At 57.6% G+C, this 21,366-nt stretch overlaps 1 protein-coding gene across 13 annotated transcripts in view; it reads right to left on the reverse strand.

The window, feature by feature from the left end:
* EMID1 (EMI domain containing 1) overlaps positions 1 to 21,366 on the reverse strand; it is a 44,244-nt gene extending 22,878 nt beyond the window's left edge. For all 13 annotated transcript variants that reach the window (XR_006383939.1, XR_006383941.1, XR_006383940.1 and 10 more), the window contains exons 1-11: positions 21,266 to 21,366; positions 14,432 to 14,545; positions 13,841 to 13,944; positions 6,099 to 6,182; positions 4,943 to 5,004; positions 2,847 to 2,967; positions 2,597 to 2,647; positions 2,424 to 2,513; positions 1,500 to 1,646; positions 409 to 498; positions 213 to 265 (exon numbers count right to left, since the gene is read on the reverse strand). Coding sequence is in view for 10 of the 13 variants with exons in the window: in XM_044243988.1 (XP_044099923.1) it covers positions 213 to 265; positions 409 to 498; positions 1,500 to 1,646; positions 2,424 to 2,513; positions 2,597 to 2,647; positions 2,847 to 2,967; positions 4,943 to 5,004; positions 6,099 to 6,182; positions 13,841 to 13,944; positions 14,432 to 14,545; positions 21,266 to 21,366 (1,017 nt within the window). In the remaining 3 variants the exon portion in view is untranslated. The remainder of the gene's footprint in view (positions 1 to 212; positions 266 to 408; positions 499 to 1,499; positions 1,647 to 2,423; positions 2,514 to 2,596; positions 2,648 to 2,846; positions 2,968 to 4,942; positions 5,005 to 6,098; positions 6,183 to 13,840; positions 13,945 to 14,431; positions 14,546 to 21,265) is intronic.

Below are 21,366 nucleotides of genomic sequence, written 5' to 3' on the forward strand. Positions count from 1 at the left end.
GCCGCCATGTGCGGACAATGCTTGCTTCTCCTTATGTGGACTGAATGAAAAGATTTATGGAAAGTAGTTTGCATATTAAGTGCTCCATAAATGCTTGAATGAATGAATGATGGATGGATGCCTGGATGGATGGACAGATATGTGGACCGATAAGTGGGTGTGTGGATGAATGAATGGAACAGATTAGTGGGAGCAATCGGAGATTTACTCACCATGTGTCCAGGACTCCCAGGGATGCCCATGGGACCAGGAAGTCCAGGGGGACCTGGGATAAGACAGGATGTCCTCAGGACTGAAACAGAGTACAATGCCAGGAAGTCTACCATTCGCTCCCTCCGAGAGCCACAGCCTTAGGCCCTCTGCCATTTCCCAACCCCACCCTTTACCCTGGACCTGGACTTAACTTACCCATGGGCCCTGGGGGGCCTGGGAGTCCAGATGGTCCCTGGGGCCAGTGGCTGCTAGTCTCAGTGAAGGTGTTGGACAGTAAAGGGTCCCCTGGCAGGGGGGAAAGATGGTGAGTGACCAGAGCTGGGCTTGAGCATGACCGTCAGTCTGTACCTGCCCCTCTGCCAAGCTCACCGTGACTGCCCTGTGGGATAGCCCGCCGTGCGGCTGGGGATCCTGGACAGCTGCTCTAGGGATGGGGAGGGTGGAGAGTATTGGTCACACAGGACCAGGAGGCAGGGAGACCTGGGCACTAACCCTACCACAGTCTAACTCGGGACATCCAGCAACACTCCAGCTTGCAGAGCCCGTACTGCCACATGTCAGATGGGAACACTAATAAAAGCTACTGTTTACTGACAACCTACTTTGCACTGGGCCTCTGTGTGTGGGGGTCATGGAGCTCTGGGAGAACTCTACAGTCACTCTCTCCATTGTACAGATGAGGAAACTGAGGTTTGGGGAAGGAGAAGGAGTGGTGAAATGGAATGAAAGGCTGGGTGGGGGAATAAATGAATGGTGCCCAGCCATACATCAAAGAAAAGGCACAGGTAGGGGTGAATGGGGCACTCCAAGCTCTGACCACTGGCAGCACGCATGGAGGTCAGGCTGGGGACGAGGCGAAGGATACACATCAGGGCCCTCCTGGGCGGAAGGGGCTCTGAGCACAGAACCAGGGAGTGCAGAGCTCATTTCCTGCTGCCAGGCCTGGAGCTTTCCGGTACTTTGAGGGCTGGACCCTGGCCAGCTCCAAGGCTTGGCAGGAGGGCTTGATGCCGGCGGTTCCAAGCACAGGCTCCAGAGGATGCCTGGGTTTGAAGCTGGCCCCCCTCCCCCATGTCCTGGCTATGTGATCACCCCTCTCTTGCCCTCAGTTTTCCTCATCTGAGAACAGAGCAGGACAATGGCATCTGTCAGAAGACTAGGTAACACGTAGCTGCCCAAAGGCAAGCCTGGTAAACAGAAGGTAGATAGCAGTGGTATTGGGGTAATGGTTATGCCGGCCTTGTCCCCACCCCCACCATTATCTGACGTGACCCCAGAGGACTTACCGTACTGGGGGTTCCAGGTGTGGGGTGGTCCGACAGGGGCTGGGGGCCCAGGGGGCCCAGGAGGCCCTGGTGGGCCTGGAGGTCCCCTCTCTCCAGGGGTGCCCATAGCTCCGGCCTGGCCAGGGCTTCCTGGGGGGCCCTGAGGACCTACAATGGAACCAGGGAGTTGGTGGGTATCTAGAGGCAGGGAGGCCGGAGGGTGGTTGTAAGGAGGCAGAACAAGGCAGCCTGGGGCAGCGGAGTATAAGAGGGCTCCTGAGGCCCTAGGCCCAGAACTGTCCTGGCTCTGACCTCCTTGACCATCTATCAGAGGGATGGATAGCCCTCTTCAGGGGCTTTAGGACAATGGACACTTGGTACTTAGTAGATTCTTGGGAAATGTTGATTTCCAGGATGTTCTCTCCTTTCCCTTCCAGGCTTTCGAATTAGTTGTTCGCTCTACCAGTCTTTGCTCTGCCTTGAAGGTGTCCCCTTCAAGTCATCCTTTAGGCTTCAGCTAAGATGTCACTCCTACCAGGAAGCCCTTCCCACCCCCTACCCAACCCAGGCTGGGTCTCCGCTTATTTCCTTGGGCCTTCCATACCTGCAACATCCCCCAGAAGAACATTGGTCCCATGGTGGGGGGCACTGCTATTCCTCCTCTGCCTAGGTGCCCCCTTCCCCCCTGGTCTAGGAGCTCCGGGAGGCATGAACTGGTCTGAGCCCACCCCAGTGCCCAGCTCAGAGCCTGCTAGGGTAGGTGCCCAGGAAGCATGGGTCCAGTGAAGGCAAAAGAGGGCTTCAGGGAGCCGGGGTGCAAGTGGAGGTGGGTGAGTTGAGACACGAGTGGGTAGAAGGGGCCCAGGCTACCTTTGGCCAACAAAGGGTTCACTGACAGGGCTGAGCTGGGTAGCTGAGGGGAGGGGCAGAGCTGTGGGCACTCACCTGGCGGGCCTCTCATCCCCATTGGGCCTCGGCTGCCAGTGTCTCCCTTGGGACCGGTGGGCCCAGGAAGCCCCTGGGCACCAACTCGATCTGGGGGAGAAAATTCATCAGCTTGGCAGCTCTGGCTTTCCTCTTGCCCTCATTGTGGCCCCAGCACCCCAGCCAGCACCTACCATCTCGAGGGAGCAGTGGGGCCCTCATGTTCTCTCTGGCTCCGGGTAGCCCTGGGGCAAGGGGGTAGGCAGGGGTCAGTGTCATCCAGGGTCCCTGCCCCCAGTTCCACTGTGTGGGGTAGGGGTGGTGGGGTGGCCAGGCCCCATCCCCTCCGGCCCACTGGAGAACTGAGAAGACCGAGGCCCAGAAGGGGGTCAAGCTGGGGTGGGGACTGGAATGTGGGAGCACACCCCCCCATAACACACTCACCTCGGAGGCCTCCATCCCCAGGGCTGCCCTGGGCTGCTGGGGAGCCCCAGAGTGGGACGAGGTCCCCAGGGGCAACTGGGGTTGAGAGCACTGCCCGCTCAGTGACAGTGAGCACGGCCACCTGTGGAGGAAGAGGAAGACAGGGTACGTCCAGGGTCTCAACAGGGACAGGCTAGCTGAGGAGCCCCCTAGCTTGGTCACAGGAGGCCTGCGCAGCCAGCAGAACCCAGGTTGGATTGGAGACCCAGGGCCCAGAAGTGCCTGTGATTTTCCAAACTGCACAATTCATCCTTAGGAAAGCCATTACACACCGTCTCCACCACCCAAGGGGAGTTCTGGGTCGCTGTGTGTTTGCTGGATCGTGAGGTTTTTCCTCTGCTGACCTGCATCGATAATCTGAAACTTCTCTTGGTCTCTTAAAGCACCACAAGCTTGAAGGATTTTTACGAAATTTGGAAGGAAGTTTGGGAGGGTAGGAAATGAACTAAAGGCCGCAGGGTATATACAAAACCACTCCGGGACCCAGTGTGGGGGAACCTCTGAAAGGTCAGGGGGCCTCCTGAGCCACTGACCGAAGATTAAAAAGGGGCCAGAAGGGGCACCCAGGTGGTTCAGTCAGTTACATGTCTGATTCTTGATTTCAGTGCAGGTCGTGATCTCAGGGTTGTGAGATCGAGCCCCACGTTGGTCTCTGCACTCAGCCCAGAGTCTGGTTGGATTCTCTCTCCTTCCCCTCTGCCCCTCCTCCCACTCACGTGCACACAGACACACAGACGCAGACACACACACACACTCTCTCTCTCTCTCTCTCAAAAATAAATAAATAAAACCTTTAAAAAGGGGGGACAGAATGCCCATTGACCGGGGGTGGGGATCCAGAGAAAAGTTGAAAGTCTTGGGCAGACCCAGAATGGAGAACCACGCCCCAGATCTGAGACTGAGCCCCTCATACTGGCCTCTCCCAGGAGGAAGTCCGGGAGCAGTGTGGGCTTCCCGGAGCTCCCCAACCTCATAGCGAGGGTTCTGGCACACATCGGGGGCATCCTTTCATGGGACGAAATGGAGAGGCTGTGAATGGCTGGCTGGTTTTCTGCAGAAAACTTCTGCATGCTAACTCCGCAACCACCCCTTCGGCGTCCGGATTTCAAATTTCTCTATCCATTATTAACGTTTTGGTAAACATCTTCACATCGACTCTCCTTAAGGTAAATGCCCAGCGTGACAGAGGAAAGGCTATGCGGACAAAGTATGTACGTCTCTGTGTGTGCTTAGAAAATCTGGAAGAGAAGATGCTTAAATGTTGACTGTCGCTCTCTCTGGGGGGACAAGTGACTGCTGCAGATGATTTCCTGGTAGGTTTTTTGCCATTCTGAATTTTTCATGTTTCTAAATTTAAAATGTCTTACTTTTTTTTTTTTTTTTAATTTATTTTAGAGAGAGCACGTGTGCACAGGAGGCAGGGGAGGGGCAGAGGGAGAGAGAGAATCTCAAGCAGAGTCCCTACAGGGTGCAGAGCCCAACTCACAACCCATCTCACCACCCCCAGATCGTGACCTGAGCCAAAATGAAGAGCCGGGGGAAAAAAAAAAAAAAGAAGAGCCGGCCGCTGAACGTGCTGAGCCACCCAGATGCCCCTGGAATGTCTTACTTTTTAATTGCTAAAACCCTTTTATCTTGAAATCATTTGAGATGCTCAATAGATGTTTTGCTTCAGAAACTGGGAAGATAATGTTTTTATGCTGGTGTGGGTGTGGGGGGTTAAAAGGCAAAGGTGAAAGGGCAAGGAGGGGACGTAGCCACGGGCTCTGGGCGATGTGTACAATTCTCTGTCTGCACTGGGGATGGGGGAGCCCAGGGGACCTTCGTGGGGGAAGGAGCCGGCCAGGCATATGACTCTGAGCAGGCTTCCTGGGGACGGGCACGTAAGGGAAGCCAGCTGGTTCCAGAGGGTGGCAATGCCTGCTGGGAAGGCCACCTGCTCGTGGGTGTTGAAGCTCAGCTCAGAGCTGCCCTGTGGGAATGATGAGCTGATGGGGTGTGGAGGGTGGGTGGGGACGAGGTTGGGGGGCCCAGGGGAGGGGCAGCTGCTCACGCACCTTGGCCTCCAGCGCCTTCAGCCGCTCGGTCAGCTCTAACACTTTGCTGCAGTTGAGGCAACCTGCAGAGAGGGACGAGGCTGGGCCAGGTGTCCTAGGTTCCCCGTGGCACACCTTAGCCCCCAGGGGGACGCAGAATAGAGGCAAGGGGACAGACTCTTAATGACCCCAACCCATGAGATGGCCCAGTGCAGGGAAGAAGCTACAATCTGGTCAGGGTGGGGCATGCCCTGAGGGTTTCCTTGGGCTCCAGAGCCCCTAGAGCTGAACCAGAGACCCACGTCCTGCAGCCTCGGCTTCCAAGATGCCTCCTTCCCGTGCTCGCTTCGGCAGCACATATACCAAGATGCCTTCTTCCCTGGAAGCCAGGACAGGAAATCCTGCTGCTTCCCCCTGGGCGGGGCTGGCCTGGGCTTGCTGGCTTTGGGGACCGACACATCACAGCCTGGATGGTGCTGGCGTCAGAGGTGCTCCCCCTCTGATCCTCCCTCCACAACCACTGGCCAGGTCCTCCGGTCTCCCCAGCAATACCCCTAAGTGATCCGTAGCCTTTCCGGCCCATTATGCAACCTCCCAGCAGCCGCATACAGAGACTAGTGTTTACAGGCTCGTCTCTCCAAGATCCTGGGTGTTGGGACAAGTGTTACCCCAGTTCACATTGGAGGAAACTGAGCTCAGAGCAAGGATGGGGGAGTCCTTAATGAGCACAAAATCTGGGGTCAAGTCCCAGCACTGCCTCTTCCTGGCTGTGGGGTCCTGGGCAGAGCATGTCTCCTCTCTGACCCTCGGCTTCCTCCTCTTTAACATGGGGACAATGATGCCTTCCTGGGGCTAGAAGATTTCAATGAGCTGACAATGGAAAGCACCTGGCATGGTGCCTCACTCATTGCAGACGCTTATTAGAAAAGCATCATTTCAATAAAAACCAGAAGCTGGGGGCTTGGGCCTCTGTCTGCCAGAGTCCGGGGGTCATGGGTCTTGGGGTACTGGGCCCAGGTCAGACTCCCTCTAGAGCCCTGGGGTGGATGGGGTTGGCACTCCCCCCGACCCTCCACTGCTAGACCCAGCCGGTCTTAGGACCATCACCACATTGCCTGGGCCCCCACCAGCCCTCCCTTAAACCAGAGGGACCCTAAGCAGCTGCCCTGGCACCTACCTGAGAAGGCTGTGGGCCGAAGTGCCATCCGCCGCATGGTGTTGCCCGACCACCTGGGCTCCACGAAGCCAGAGGAGCCTGCAACTGAGGGACGACGGGGGTGAGGGACCCGCCGCCCTGCACCATCCTTGTTGTCATTGTTTCAGACCCCACCCTGCCCGTCTGCTGCTGTTGCCCCAGCAGGGATCCCCACTTCCCTTAGTGCAGAGGGAGACAGAGGCCCAGAGAAGTGGGACAGTTTCACAGGATCACATAGCGTGAGCTGGGCTGAACTGGAACAAGACAGCCAACCTGATGGTGTTGGGGAGAGGGGCTCACAATGGGTGGGGGTGGCAGTGAGGCACTCCCACTTTCCTCCCCTGCCCCCAAACCTGGCTGCCTGGGTTAAGAGCTTAGAGCTAACAGGTGCAAGGCCAGGTCTCAGCCCTGCTACTCGCTGCCTGTTAGACTTGTTCTCTTTTGACCTGCCTATTTCCCAACCATAAAATGGGGTCCTCAGGCCACTACATCTCCCAGGCTGCTGGGAGGCCCGAGGAAGGCGATGTGTGCCAAGAGGCCCACTGGGCACACGCAGGGCCTGGCACACAGTGGGCAGCAGGGACATTGCCGTCCACCCTCTCCTTGCCCCAACTGGTAAAAAGTCACAGAAGTGGATCCAGCCCTGGTTTTAAATGAAAACCAGAGGGAGGCTGGCTGCCTGGGAGGGCAAGGGGGGCTGTGTTCCAGGAGCCCACCCCTGCCACCACCCCTATGGAGAGCCAGCTGCCCTGGCCTGCCTGGCTTTGGGGGCCTGGTTTTCTCCACAGCCAGAGGGATGGGCTGGCCAAACCAGAGGTGGGGGGCACAGCTGGAGGGGCTCTGGAGCCAGCGGTAGCAAATGCCCCCCCCCCACCCCCCAGGCCTGCCTTTTAAGGCCACAGAGTGCTGTCTGTCCAGGGGCGGGAGGTGGAGAGAAGACCCAAATAAGGCACAGGCCTGGCGGCTTAGAGCCAGGCTGTGGGTTAGTGCTGGGAGTGAGGCGCCGGGAACTCAAACCAGACGGGTGCCTCTGGCTAGCCCTCAGTAGGGAGGCTGCCAGACCCTGCTGCACTACAGGGCCTTCGTTCAGACTGGGCCTGCATCCCCAGCATGCCCTCCTTGGGGACCTGTGACTTGCCCCAGTGCAGAGAGTGACTCTCCCCCAGGACAGAGGAAGAGGTGTGTTGGCACCCCAAACTGGGTCAGGGCTTGGGGACAGGTGAGGGGGGTGGGACGCCACTGTGAGCCATGGCCAGTGCTAAGTGCTGTATCTATCCCAGCCCAACCCTAGAGTAGGTAATAACAGCTGACACTTAACAGTTTGCACTTAACCCCGGGCCTGGCACATTCTAGTAAACACTTCCCATGTACAATCTTAACTCATTATCCTCCCCCAACCCTCCAAATGGGTGCTAGTACCATTTCCACTTTACAGATGGGGAAACTGAGGCACAGAGCTCCTCTGTCCCCTAGGCCCAGACAAATGGATGAGTGAGTGGGAATCTCTCTCCTGGGTGAAAGCAAGAAGGCTGGAGCCTGGACTTGAACCCCGGTTGGACTAACTCCAGGGCCTGAGCTCCTTTCCCTGGGCCAGCTGGCCCCTGGAGTCAGCAGGCTGCACCGAGGCAGGGAGGCCTGGCACTGGCAGGAATGCAGGCTCCAGAGGGGAATGAGCTCCCCGAGCCCTCCTCACCCTCTTTGCTCCCAGGTGAAGATGTAAAAAGGCCATTTTATTACCCTTTGCAAGATGCCTGCCAAAAGAAGCTGCTGTCTCTCCAACCCCATGGAAGTTTGGGCTTTTTCTGGGATGAAACTGGGTAGACCATCTGCCCAGCCCGCCCTCCCCGCTACCCTGCTATTGTTCCCCTGTTTCTCCATGGCATTTCTCCAACGCGTCCTGTAACTATGTCAGTTCCTGAGTCTGCTGCCCATCATGCGCTCCCCTCCCCTGCCGGAACATGAGCCCCACCAGAGCAGAGACCCAGCCTGGCCTGTGCAAGGCCTGGAAAAGCGCCCAGTGAGTAGTAGGACCTCAGTGGCCTCAGTAAACCTTCTGTTCATGAAGGCATGACTCGCCGGCTGAAAAACGAATGCAAAACAAAATAAAGAGCAAAATACTGTGGACTGCAGACACCATGCTCTTAAAAATGAGCATAAATCTTCTAACACCACACTTGGGGTTCCCTGAGTCATTAATTTGTGCACTTGTGGATGGAAATTCTTTTTCATCCCGTTTGCTTTCAGGCATTTCTCTGGGAGCCCGGAGGAGACTAGAAAAACCAATGAAAACACAGTTTGACCATCAACATAGATGTAACTGGCTCAAAGTCAAGGGCAAGTTAAAATTTTAAAAGGAAGGAAGGAAGGAAAGAGAGAAGGAAGGAAGGAAGGCTAAAAAAATAACAAAACTGTCCAAAAAAATCACAGAATATGTTGGTTTTGGTTTCAGGGTTCACAAAAATGATCCCCCAAACTCCTCCAAATTCTGATAAATGGACAGAACTACTTTAAGGGAAAACCAGGTTGTTAAATGGCCCTTGAGCACAGCAAATCCCAGTAGGGAAAAGGCCGAGGGTTGGCGAGAGGTCTCCTGTTATCCAAAAGTATCACATACTTCCCATTGGTGTTGGGCTAGGGCCCTTAAAGCAGACCCCAGGAGGCTAAAAGCCCCCCTCACCCCAGCCTGGTGGTCTGTCCTAAAGGGTTGCCCCTGAGCCCCAAAGTCACCCTCTCAGGGGCTCCAGGCTGGGTCTAGGATCACAAACTCCAGCTCCATTCTAGAAGCCTGACTGTGGGCTACTTCCTACCACCAGGGAGGTCTCTATCAGTATTGTGTGTGTGCAAGTGTGCGCGTGCAGGCGTGCGCAAGCGCGCGCACACACACACACACACACACACACACACACACTGCTTCCCTACCCCCTTCCCCGAAGCAGTCAATCCTATGTCACCTCCCCCAGGAAGTCTTCCCAGACAGAACAAGCTACCCACCAAAGCTTCCCCTTGAAGCTCTCATTGCTCCATCACTCCCTGTCTTGATCTACACAAGGATGGCATCAGAGATAGTTTTGAGCCCTCTGCCCCCACAAGCAGCTCCCCTTCCCTTTGCCCAGGACCAGGGGTAAGCTAAGAAGCCCTTTCTCATTGGGTCCTCATGAGAACACGAGGCCCCGAGTGGAGAGGCTGCCTGTCTGCACAGTGAGGTGGGGCTGTGGGGATTCAAGCCCCATGCTAAGCTGAGAAGGCAGATTTGAGAAGTTGAGAGTGTTCCTGGGCAGCGTCTCTGACTTTTTCTCTCAGGGCAGGGGCTGGGAGAGGGCCTGCCTCATTCACAAGCCACCCACGGGTCTGCTGGGTCCAGTGACCACACAGGCACACAGGGAGGCTGCCTCCCCAGGCCCAGGCCAGGTGTCCTCCTGGGAATTTACTTTGCAAATATAAATATTTGCTTCTGTTGGTCTGAACCAAGGCTGGGGTTGGGGTGGAGGGGCCGGGAGCTCTGAGTTCCCTCCAGCGGTCTCTGGGAAGCCTCAATCTGTGTCTGGCTTGGCCCTCTCTTCAGTGTAAAATGAGGTTCCCATTAGAAGGTTAGGTGCTGGGGAGACAGGAGCAGTGCAGCAGGATGGGGGACATCATAGCCAGGTGGTGGCTCCAAGAAGGTCACAGGCAAAGGGGACAGCTGCTACCTGGGCTGTACGGTGGGAGAGAGGGCCAGTGTGGGCCGGGGCTGAGATGGAGGGAGGACAGGGCTGGAGCACATCACTGGCACGCTCAGGAGGTTGGAGAGGGTAGCACCAGCCGGGGGTGGAGGATGGGCTGGCAGGGAGTCAGGAAATGGGGGCCGCCAGGTCTTCCAGATGGGAGTGGAGCAGAGGGGTGGCAGACACGGGCAGGTTCATGCAGCACTGAGCCCCCAGGAGATCCCGAATCCTCAGAGTGAAGCATAAACCTGACCTTGTAACCAGCATCTTGTTAGGGTTGGAGATGCGGACAGTCCCGGGGCCCAGGAAAGGCCTGGGCCACAACTTCCCATCTATTCTTAAGGTTTTGTGCTGTGTGACCTCGGGCAAACTTCTTCCTTCTCTGGTTCCCCACCACAGACGACAAGAGCTGCGGGGGTCCCTGGATGGGGAAGGGACATGTGTGCTAAGGACAGTGGGACATCGAGGGGCCGACAGAAGTTGTCTGACTCCAAGGGATCCCATGGGAGAGGAGGGGGAGGGAGCTCCTCTATCTTTCTGTCTGGGTGGGCTTCCGCCAGTCTCAGGGTTGCGCCGACAGTCTGAGTGCCCTGCCCTGGGAGTCCCTGGCTGGGGCTGCTGCACAGGAAAACTCCTGGCTCCGGTCGTACGGATGGACTTTGAATCTGGATGTGACCCTGAGCACGGCGTTTCCGTGTCCCAGCCTCAATTTCTACATTTGGACCTTCTGCACCGAGACACGACAGCATGACGCGAGTGAGTATGAGTCACGGTGCTGGGCATGGCAGGGGACGCTTTCCTTCCCCTCGTCAATCTGACAGTGGGAGGGTCAGGTAGGGGGTTGGTATACTGAAGACCTCAAGTCAGAGCCCTGGCTCTGCTCTGAGAATCCCAGTTACGGAGCTTACTAGCAAGTGTGACCTTGGCTGAGACCTATGCCCTCTTTCAAGCCTCACTTTCATCATTGGACATTGGGGCTGATCTGTCTGCTGGGACAAGCCCCAGAGGCAGGATCACAGGGAGGCCACAGCAGCCCTGCCCTCAGCAGAGCCCACCAGGGGGTCAGGACCAGCAGATTTAGTACATCCTGGCCTTGGCCCTTCCTCAACTGTGTTCTAGTGGGAGCGGGCAGCTAGGTGAGACCTCAGCCTGGCTCCCTCCCTGCCATCTAGTCCCTGCTTCCCAAGGCCTGGAGACACTAATAGAGGCTTGGCTAGGCAGGTCCTGACTCTGGCTCTTTCTGTGCTGAGTGACTCCAGGTCAGTCCATTCACCTTTCTGAGCCTTGGTTTCCCCATCTGCAAAATGGGGCCCATTCCAGTCTTTTCCTCCCAGGTTGTCGTGAACATCAGAGAACATCCCTACTCTTCCTCAGAGTGAACGTTCCCATTCCGCAGATGGGAAAGCCAGGGCTAAGAGCTATGAAGGAACGAAGATTCTGGAGACTAAGGCCCTGGGAATGGGGGTGGGGAAGCATGCAGGGGCCTGCCAGCTGAGCAGCTGACGAGAAGCGTGGTCTCAGAGGTAGGAAGCAGGACAGTCCCAGAGAGCCATCACAGAATCCCCAGCACAGGCGCCAAAGGTTCAAGGCCTGAGTCTCTGGTGCTTGTATTAAACGTGGGCATTTTTCAATACCAGGTGACTTCCAGATAGAGACAAGATTCAGAGAGGTGGAGCACAGCTGATCAAGGTCTGGATTCTGGAATGGGGGGGTCCTCTCTCTCCTTCTTCAGGCCACCCAGGCTGCTCTGGTGACACAGCTCTGTGGTCCCAGGTCCATGTCCCAGTGCTGGGCAGACTACGAGGTCAGTCACCAGCAGGGGAAACAGGTGGGGAGCTCAGCCCAGCTGTCAGAGGAAGGGCAGGGCCTGGGATGGGCCTGCAATTCCCCACACTTCCCCACCCCCATTCCCAGGGCTGCTAGTAGAGCAGTTTTCTAGAATATCCAGGCCGGAGCATCCCTTTACTCAGCTCTCACTGTATGGGTTTGGGAGAGGCCCCTCCTGTCCCATCCATCATCACATTATGCCTACCCTGGGCAGTCAGGCCACCAGCAAGGTCTTTACTGTGTATTTCATCCTCAAGACATCCCTGGGAGGCAGACTCTAGTATCGTGCCCATTCCACAGGTGAGAACACTGAGGCTTATTGTGCGGGAGTCCTAGGCTCTGTAAGAGTGCATGGCCGCGTGGTGCTCTTTAGAGAGGGTGCCCCTCCCTCTGAGTGGGCAGGACACCAGGGCCACCGGCTCTGCAGCCTCCCCATTCCCCAGCCCTTGCACAATGACTTGCACAATGCATGGGGAGTCCCCGGCCCAAGGCCACACAGCTGGGGTGTAGCAGATCTGGCCTGGCCCATGAAGCCCTGGATACTCCCGGCCCCAGGCTGGGACCTGGAGACACTGCGAGGGAGATGGCAGATGTCAGGGGTGGCCCAGCCCTGCCTGCCTTGCACACCCACCATGCCATCATCAGAGCCCTCAGCCCTGATCGTGGCTTCTGGATGAACCGCCTCCAGCTGTGGGAGTCAAGGGCGCGGGCTCTGCCCTCACCTGTCCCCCACCCTCACCAGCTCCACAATGGCCCCGCAGACCTGGGAAGTTCTGCCCTTGAGAGAGAAGCCAGGGACAGAGCAGCCTTTGTCTGGGCAGGCCTGCTAGGCCCAGGTGGCCCCCACACTCTGGGGATTCACCCTCCCTGCCCCCCAAGCTCCTCTGTAGCCTCTTTGGCAGCAGGCCCTCCTGGCTGGCTCTCCTCCTGCCCCCTGGGCCCTTCCGCCTTGCTTTCTCCCAGCATGGAGGGGAGGGTCCCGTACCTGGTTCCCCATCACGTCTGCCCTCCCACCATAGGCCTGGTGGTCTCCTCTCAGTCCAGGACTCCTACTGGCCATCGGGCAGCTCCCCTGCTCCTCTAGCCATCCCACCAGAACTGGGGACCCCCCAGCCCCACAAGGAAACCTGCCAGTCCCCCTCCCCACCCCACTTTGTGGTGAGCTCTGCCCCACACTCTGCGGGACTCTGGGTATGGGACTCCACATCTCTGGGCCTCTGGTCTGTGAGCCAGGACTCTCATAGTGTTCCGGGGAGGTGAAGCTTGTGTATCTTTCAAGACTGGTGATTTCTGTTAGCATCACGTCCTCCTGAGCCAGAGGCCATGTCTCACGCATTCATGGAATCAGAATAGGTCTTGCGACTGAGGCTGCTTTGGGGGCTCCAAATGGCCCCCTTTCACTGAGGTGCCTACGGGACTGCTTCTTGGGTTCGTTCCAGGCTGGTCTGTCCTCTGGAGGGCCATTGTGGGAACACAGCCCTTGGTGACCAAAGTCTTTCTCTGAGTTCAGGTAGGCATCGAGGGCAGGAGCCACCTGGTCTGCTTAGCAGAGAGGCAGGTGGCCTGGAGAGGGCTCTCCAGGTAAGCATGTGGCCAGAGCATGGGGAGGCCTGGCCTGTGTCCTCTGGGCGTACTGGGGTGCTGGGCGCTTAGCCCTGAGCCACACGTGTGGCCTGCAGAGGAGGGCCCCGGGGTAAAAGCGCCCCCCTCCTGTGCCTGGGACATGCACTACGCGTGGTATGCCCATCCCTCGGACCCTGACTGCCACTTAGCAACTGTACACCCACCACTTCCCAGAGCCCAGGTTTCTTCACCTGTAGGATGGATACAAGCATCCCAACCATGCCAGCCCGGACCTAAGCGGTGCTTTGCTTCCGAGAGCTGGGAGGGTCTCTAATGGACACGTCCATATGGGTTTCCCCTGAGTTTGGAGGAAAGACCTGGGTTGGAGTGACTCAAGATGTGAGCTCCAGGGCATGTATAGAATTTCCCCAGAGCTCCTGAGGGTCCCCCAGGAGGGAGGCGGGTCCACACCTGGGGGGCAGCCAGCCCCAGCTGTGTCCAAGCTGTGCCTCAACAGTGGGCCCCGGAGGACATGCTGCTGAGTGTACGGTGTCCCCCGACTCAGCAAGGGTTGACCGCTCCCACCCGCGCACCCGAGGGAAGGCACCTGGCCTGTCCCTCAGGGGGTCCTACCTTCCTCGCAATTCACCCCCGAGTGCCCGGGACAGCATCTCCACTCACGCGCGGTCACCGTCTTGTACATCACCTTGTACGAGGGTCTCACCACGGTTCTATAGCTGAAAGAAGGGGGCCAGGGGGACAAACTCAGACAGAGTCTTCTGCTGCCTTTCCTGCTCACCTGGATGTCCGTGGGGACAATGTCCTCTGCCACCTCTAGGCCCCTCTGGAGCCTCTCTCTGGCTATATTCTGGGATTCAGCCCCTCCAATCCCTCCTAACTCCCCAGGTTGCGGGAGGTGGGATCCAGATCCTAACCGGACAGGGAGTCCCTGCAAGCTGGCCTTTCCCCAGAAGTGAAGCCTCACCAAGCAAATGCATGTGGGTAACTGGTGGACTCCTTCCTCCAGGAAGCCCTCCAGGTGCCCCAGGAGCAGAAGGGGAGGTGCTGAGACTGGGCACAGGGTTGATGTTCCCTTTACTCCACCCGCCGTCGGGTCCCAGCCTTGCCCTGCACTTCTGATGCTGGACTGTGACCAGGCCTCTGTTCATGCTGTGCCCCCACCTGGAATGCCACCGGCTTCTGAGTCATTGGGGTCTTGCTCACCTGCTCCCCGGGCAGCTCATGGGCCAAGGGCAATTCTGCAGCACTCGCTGAAGGTAGGTGCCATTTTGCACATGGCACGAGATGGTCCGGGTCACCACGTAGGAGCACCAGTTCCTGAAACAGACCCACAGTGAGCAAGCTCGGGCGCTGTGCACAGCCCCTGCCCAGGACCCAAGGTGGGGGGTGAGTGAGGAGGTCCAGGTTCTCTCCAGGAGCCCCTGAGCCTCTAGGCGGAGAGACCCCTGAGCTCCCAGAGTCCTTTGGGCCCCAGTGGGAGTCTTGGGGGCACTGTGGCTGGGGGGTGAATCCAGAGCCCTGGAGGGGGCAGCTGTGCTGGGGGCGCTCGGAAGGGCTCAGGGAATGAGCTGCGGGGCACAGGACAGGAGCAAGGTATCTTTGCCCAACCCCTCCTTTCTCAATATCACTTCTCTCCCCCCGCAGGGAGAGAAGGTCACCAATACCTCCTGCCGGCCACCCGGACAACAGCAGCAGCCCCTCCGTCCTGCCCCTCAGTGGCTCCCAAGAAGGAATGCCCTAAAATGGAAACCTGGCCTTATCCTTCCCTTGCTCACCTTCATGCTCAGTACTCCAGTGCTCACACCTGCTGGGATCCTGCACCTCCGGGCCTTTCCTCACACTGGGCCCACTGCCTAGAGCACCCTGCCTCTACTTCCCCACTTGTTACCTCCGAGCTTCAAAGCCCTACTGTGCTGTCACCTCTCCCCTGTCCTTTCCCATCTCCACCTACCCTAACAGAATGATGGTCCTCTGCCTGGATCCTGCAGCACTCTGTATCCCCATCAGGCTGAATGCAGCTGGCAATTCATGTCTGCCCTCTCCCTCCCCTGGCATGATAGAAGAGAGGCCGTCTGTCTTATCCTCGGGTCCCCTCTGTGGAACAGCCAGATGTCTCAAGCATGGAGGACTGACTTCTCCAAATGCCGATTAATAATCATAGTTGTGCTGCATATATCAAGCAACTACTGTATGCACCACATATATTGAGCACCTACTGTATGCTAAGGGTATTTACATTCACCTTCTTGGTGAGCCAGGCCGGCACCTCCCCACATTTTACAGAGGGGAGGGGAAGACAACTGTTCCTGTCCCAGACCTGGTGCATGGTAGAGGCAGATTTGCACCCAGGAATGTGGATGGCCCACCCTGGATCCTGACTCCATGCCAGAGACCTCAGCTTCTGTTTCCTCCCCATCTCCTGAGCCATGGTCTGTGGTTCTGTAAAGGCCCCAACCTGGGAACCTGCTGACCCCAGGCTTGAGGTCACAAAGGAAAACTCTGGTGGATTGGCAGGCTCAGGCCGCAAAGGGTCACCTAAAACAGTGCCTCCTTTTCCAGCCCAGCAAAAAATGCAGGGCCCATGACCCTGTGCAGGCTGAGGGCTGCTGAGCGCCTGGAATGTTCCGGCCATCACAGAGGCATCTACTGCCACCAAAATCAGTCTCCTGGCTGCTGTCCCACCCCCTATCCTGGCCCACCCAGAGGACAATGTCCTTGGCAGGTACCTGCCATCTAACCCACTGTGGGACCCTGGGGAAGTCCCCTCCCTGTCTGGTCACCCTGGAACCAGTCTGGGAAGCAGGAACAGCCCAGCCAAAGGCAAAGGGGGAAAAGGGATGGCTCTGTTTAGACCAATGACCTGGCAGAAGCTCCACCCAGCCTGTGGCCAGCCACCCCATGTGAGAGGTGACAGGTGCTTGCTACAGTGCTGTTGGGAAAGATGCAAAACCAGGAACCGCCTAAACAGCCGTGGGACCCCTAGACCTAGAAAACCCGATGCTGAGCTAGAGCACAAGTTCTCCACACGCAGACCACCGTGTCTGCTTAAGTAAAAAACACAACCGGAGGAGAATGATTGCGTTTCTATTCAAATGAGGAAGCCCAAAGACTATAAGCACATTCATAACTATATGTGCACAAAGGTAGGAAAAATCACAGGCTTGCGGCAAATGGCCCCCTCTGGGGGCAGGGAGGGGCTCTCCATCTGCTCTGTCCCCTGCACTAACAGCAGCCTTGGGTTGTCATGCTTGCTGCACACCAGGAGCTGGGGCCAGGGCCTTTCACATGCCAATTATGAGCACCACTTTACAGATGGGAAGACAGAGGCTCTGGGGTCTGGGATGTGCCCCAAGTACCCAAGATGAACAACATGGTCATGGCTGAGCTGAGGTCCATCTGATCCTAGAGTCCACCCTCTTAACCTCTGGCTGGCAACTTTTCTCCTAATGAGAAGGTGGGGATTTTAAAAGTTAAATACATTTCAAAAAGGCCCCCCATCCTTTAGATCCCCTGGGTCCCTGGAGCTGTGCTTTTTGAACCAGGAGTTTTGTTTGCTTGGCGAGGGGTGGGGGCATAAGCCCCTTTGAGAAAGCGACACCGGTTGCAGCTCCTCTCCAGAAAAATGCATAAAACTCAGAGTGCCAGTTTTGGGAGGGGGCTTCCTGAGGGTATCTACAGACACAGACAGGGCCATGTGCCCTCACCCACACACGAGCGCACACCCCTCCCTCCATGCCCACACCCTGGACTGCGCTTGGGGAGGTGTGCCTGGGACTGCCCACAGTTGTCTGATCTGCCCCCTTTTCCCGGGGGGGTGGGAGCTAGAGAAAACAATTTTCTTCTTCTTTCTTTTTTTTTTTTTTAAAGATTTTATTTATTTATTTGACAGAGCAAGATCACAAGCAGGCAGAGAGGCAGGCAGAGAGAGAGGAGGAAGCAGGCTCCCTGCTGAGCAGAGAGCCCGATGTGGGCCTCGATCCCAGGACCCTGAGATCATGACCTGAGCCGAAGGCAGCGGCTTAACCCACTGAGCCACCCAGGCGCCCCTTCTTCTTCTTTCTTAATTAAAATTGCCCCCAGGTGGGTCACTGCCTGGCTCCCTGATTTATTTCTCATGACCTTGAGTTTGCTTGAATCTCCTGCTTGGGAGATATGGAGCTGGTGGCTGACTAGCAAGAGGGGGATACTCAGGATATGTGGGGTCCAAGGTCAGCCCCTGGCCCCTTCCCTAGGGTGTGGGGAATCACCAATAACCACAACCCGCCCCTCCCTGACCTTGGAAGACCCCAGCCTGCACTGTTCTCTGGATAAATCTAAGTTTTTCTGCAGAGCCCTAGCCCAGACCCCCTGTAAATTTTCCACCCGGGCAGCAGGAAGGAGGTCCTTCTAAAGCACAGACTTAATGTGGCCACTGCCTGCTCTGAGTCCACCGTCCGCCATGGCTCCTCATTGCCCTGTGAGCCCAGACTGACTGGTCCTGCAAGGAGGGGTGGGCACCTCCAGGGGTCCCTTTCAGCAGCCCTGAGCTCTTCCCTTCCCTGTGGATGCTGACAGAGGGCACTGGCAGGGGCCAAGCCACGACAGGGCTCAGCCTGAGGGTGCTTAGGGACGTTTGCTGAATGACCGAATGATCAAGAGCAGAGAGTGGTCCTGGGCGGGGAGCCATGACCCAGGTTCCCGGAGATGGATGCAGTACTTGAAAGCCGGCCTACAATCCTGCTGCCCCTGTGGACCCTGTCTCCTGGGACGGGTCGTGGTCAGTGAGAAGGTGCCCGGGAGCCCCCGATGCTGAGTCTGTGGGATAGAGCTAGGGCAGGGGCTGGGAGAAAGCAGCACTTCCCTTCTGAGCTTGCCACTCGTGCCCACTCAGCACCTCCCAGGCCCCCAGAGGCTGCCGGAGGAGAGAAAACAGGCCAGACCAGCTCAGCCTGGCACCGGCTGCCCCCACGAGGGCCCCCCTCCCATTTGCCCTCCAGTCCCTGCCACGGGGGCCCAGGGGACTTTGTCTCTGCGGGGCCCAGGGCTGTGATCCGGAACAGTGATAGCGGCTAATTGCAGGAGGCAGCCAAGCGGGCCAGGGGCCAAGGGCCGTTATGAAAAGAAGAGGAAAGAAAGGAGACATATGAAGTGGGGGCAGGGTGATTAGAGCCAGAACCCCACTCTGGAGGCAAAGTTCTAGTCCTGGCCCTGCTACTTCCTAGCTCGGTGACCTTGGACAAGGCCCTGACTCTCTCAGTGCCTCACTTTGTCCATCTGCAGATGGGGACAGCAGGATCTCCTCTGGCAGAAGAGATTTCACACACACCACATAGTCACACAGCCCGGCGCAAAGAGCTGTGGTTCTTGGACTGGGGCTCAGACCCCACAGCCCACAGTCAGGGTCCAGCGGCTTCCCCGAGACCTCAGCACAGCACCTTCCATCCAAGGTTTTTGCCTTGACTTTGGGATAGAGATTGCCAGGCTCTGCATTTAATACGGGGGGCACCCTGAGGCTCCAAGAGAAGTCACATGGCGAGGTCACCCATGTGGGTGCAGAGCTGGGATTTGAGCTCCCGGGAGAGGGGCTGGGGAAGAGAATTCTCCCCTCTCCTTGATTCTAGGACTTGCCCCAAGGAGGCCCACCCTGCAGGAGGAAGTGGCCTGGGACACTGGTGATGGCTTCTATTAGAGAACCACAGTGCTGAGATGGGGTTGTTAAAGCAAACAGGGATTCAGGAGGGAAGGGACCTGGGTGGGAGGGGGGGTATCAGGAAGCAGCCCCAGCAGGGACTGGGGACATACAGAGGGGCAAGGGTGAGCCAAGGCAGCTCTGCACAGCCCCCAGGCACCCTGGTTCTGGGGGTCTCAAAGTCTTGCCACATTCCTGGGGCTGGGGCAGCCCCTTGGATGCCTTCCCAGGCCTCCCCCTCCCCAGGCACAAAGCCTCTTTTCTGCCTCTAATCCCTTGGCTGCCAAGGGGTGCCTGGGGTGCTGGGCTGGGGGTGGAGGGAGGTCTGATGGCGTGTGACATCCCCATGCTATCTCCAACAATGCTGGGACATGGCCACAAGGGGAGGTCCCGGCAGCTGAGGACCACGGATTCCTCCAGCTACGGGTCCCTTCCTCCACCTCATGTCCATGATAGCGTGAACCACTATTCGTTCCTCCTGTGGTGGACCATCCCCCCTCAGAACAGGCCAGTGGGCCGGGGAGAAGGGGAGGAAAGGGGAACACTAAGGAAAAGGAGAACCAGGGCAATGAGGTGACCTATCTGGGGTCACACACTGAGTGAGGACTAGAGCCGGGACGCCTAACCTCAAGCTGCAAACCTTTCCCAGACCCACCAGCTGACACCTTCTCCTAGGGTGCCAAGGACACGGGATTGGGAAACTGGCTGGCCGGGATTGAGGTGCCGCTTTCCCCCTCTGGGTCCCATTCTGATCTGTAAAATGGGAACAACAGCATTGCCCGTAGGGCTTTGGTGATGCTAGGCCACTGTGAGCCTTCAGTGAACAGATGGCGTGACAGTTCCCAGTGACCACCAGCTACCTGCCCAGAGTCACCATCTTGCTCCCACCCAGGAAGCCCTGGTGGGTGAGAAGCCCAGGCTGGGAAGCCCTGCCCTGGACTGGCTGGAGGGCAGTCTGGACCTTAAACCCTCTCCACCATCATCCTGAGCCCGACACTGGAAATTCGAATTTAGGGTCTTGGTTATCTTAGCACCTAGGATCCTGGGGGTTCACATTCATGCCCTGGGCAGGTCCTATTCTCCTTCTGAGCCTCAGCTTCCTCTTCCGTGAAAGGGAGATCATCAAAATGCATGCCTCCCATGGCAGTTGGGAAGATTCTGGAGGTGGTGGGTGCAGGTAATTATGCCCAGCCCAGGTCAGCTGTGGTCAGCATGCAGAAGGTGGGAGTGGCTGTGATATGGGCCACCTGCCTGCTTCTGTCTGGGATGCCTGCTATGATGCTGCGGCCACCTCTGCCCTCCAGCCCTAGCCATGTCACCTGCTCTTGCTAGCCCAGCAAGGGCATGCTGGCCCCTGACCACTGCGAAAGGGAATTTCTGAAAAGAATTAAAGAATTGAGGCCCTAGGGGGTGGGGGCCCCAGGAAGGCCTTTGAATGGGATGAAAAGGCCTGAAGCGGTCTGGCTACTCCGCATTGTCTGCCTCAAACAAATGGCTGGCCTTTGAGAGGGGACCGGGCAGGGGTAGGGGCTGCAGCCAGGACAGGAGACAGGTTCAAACGCCGTTATCATGGCCGGAAAGACACAGATTCGAATCCCAACACTTCCATTAATGGCCCATGAACCCAGACAATTATGTTAATTCTCTGGGGTCCCAGTTTGCTCATCTGCTAAATGGGGACAGTGCTTCCTACTTTACTCAATCCTTGAAGGATTCATGACCACGTTGCAAATAAGGGGCTCCTCCCTGGGGAGATGCTCCACAAACACCAACAGAGAGAATGTTCCCAGCTCCAGAAACAGCAGCAGGAATACAGAGTGCTCTCTCCAGTCTCTGATTAAAATGCCAGGTCCCTGGGGTGGCCACTGACCCACAGATCTGTGAAATTCCACCCCAGTCTTCTTCCTCCGAGGGAAATAAATAGCCAGGGCACTAAAAAAAGCTGAGTGAAGGGAAAAGGGAGGGGGGTCCCCAAGGGTCAGCTGGGGGATGTGCTGGGCTTTTCCTGCGTGCAGGGAAGGGGGCCCTTGAGCTAGGGCTATGGAAGTCCCAGGAGGCGGGCTTCTCCCTCGTTGTTCCCCTTCCCCCACCTCTGGGGCTCTGGAGGTGAAGTGGTGGGGGCGGTGGAGGAGTCTGGAGGGGAATGCCGGCTCAGACACATGGAGTCGGGGACCCCCGCACTGCCGGGAGCCTCCTCCAGATAGCGGGGCTGGCCCAGGTCTCTCCTCCCATCCGGCTGGCACCAGGTCCCCTTCCCAATCCTTGGCTTGCACGGAGGTTGAGGGAGGTTTGCGGGGGGTGGGGAGGGGTGCGTGGAGTCCCGGCCCTGGGGCTGGCAGGGCACAGAGGTGGTGGGAGGCTACCCTTACCTGCGTCCGGAGAACGGAGCTCCCCCGACGCTCCACGCGGCGCTGCCTCCCGGGAGCAGGAGCCCGAGGCAGAGCAGCGCCCAGGCCCGCGGGCCGCCCAT

The sequence above is a fragment of the Neovison vison genome, chromosome 3, assembly GCF_020171115.1.
Source record: "Neovison vison isolate M4711 chromosome 3, ASM_NN_V1, whole genome shotgun sequence".
In the NCBI taxonomy this organism is placed as follows: Eukaryota; Metazoa; Chordata; class Mammalia; order Carnivora; family Mustelidae; genus Neogale; species Neogale vison.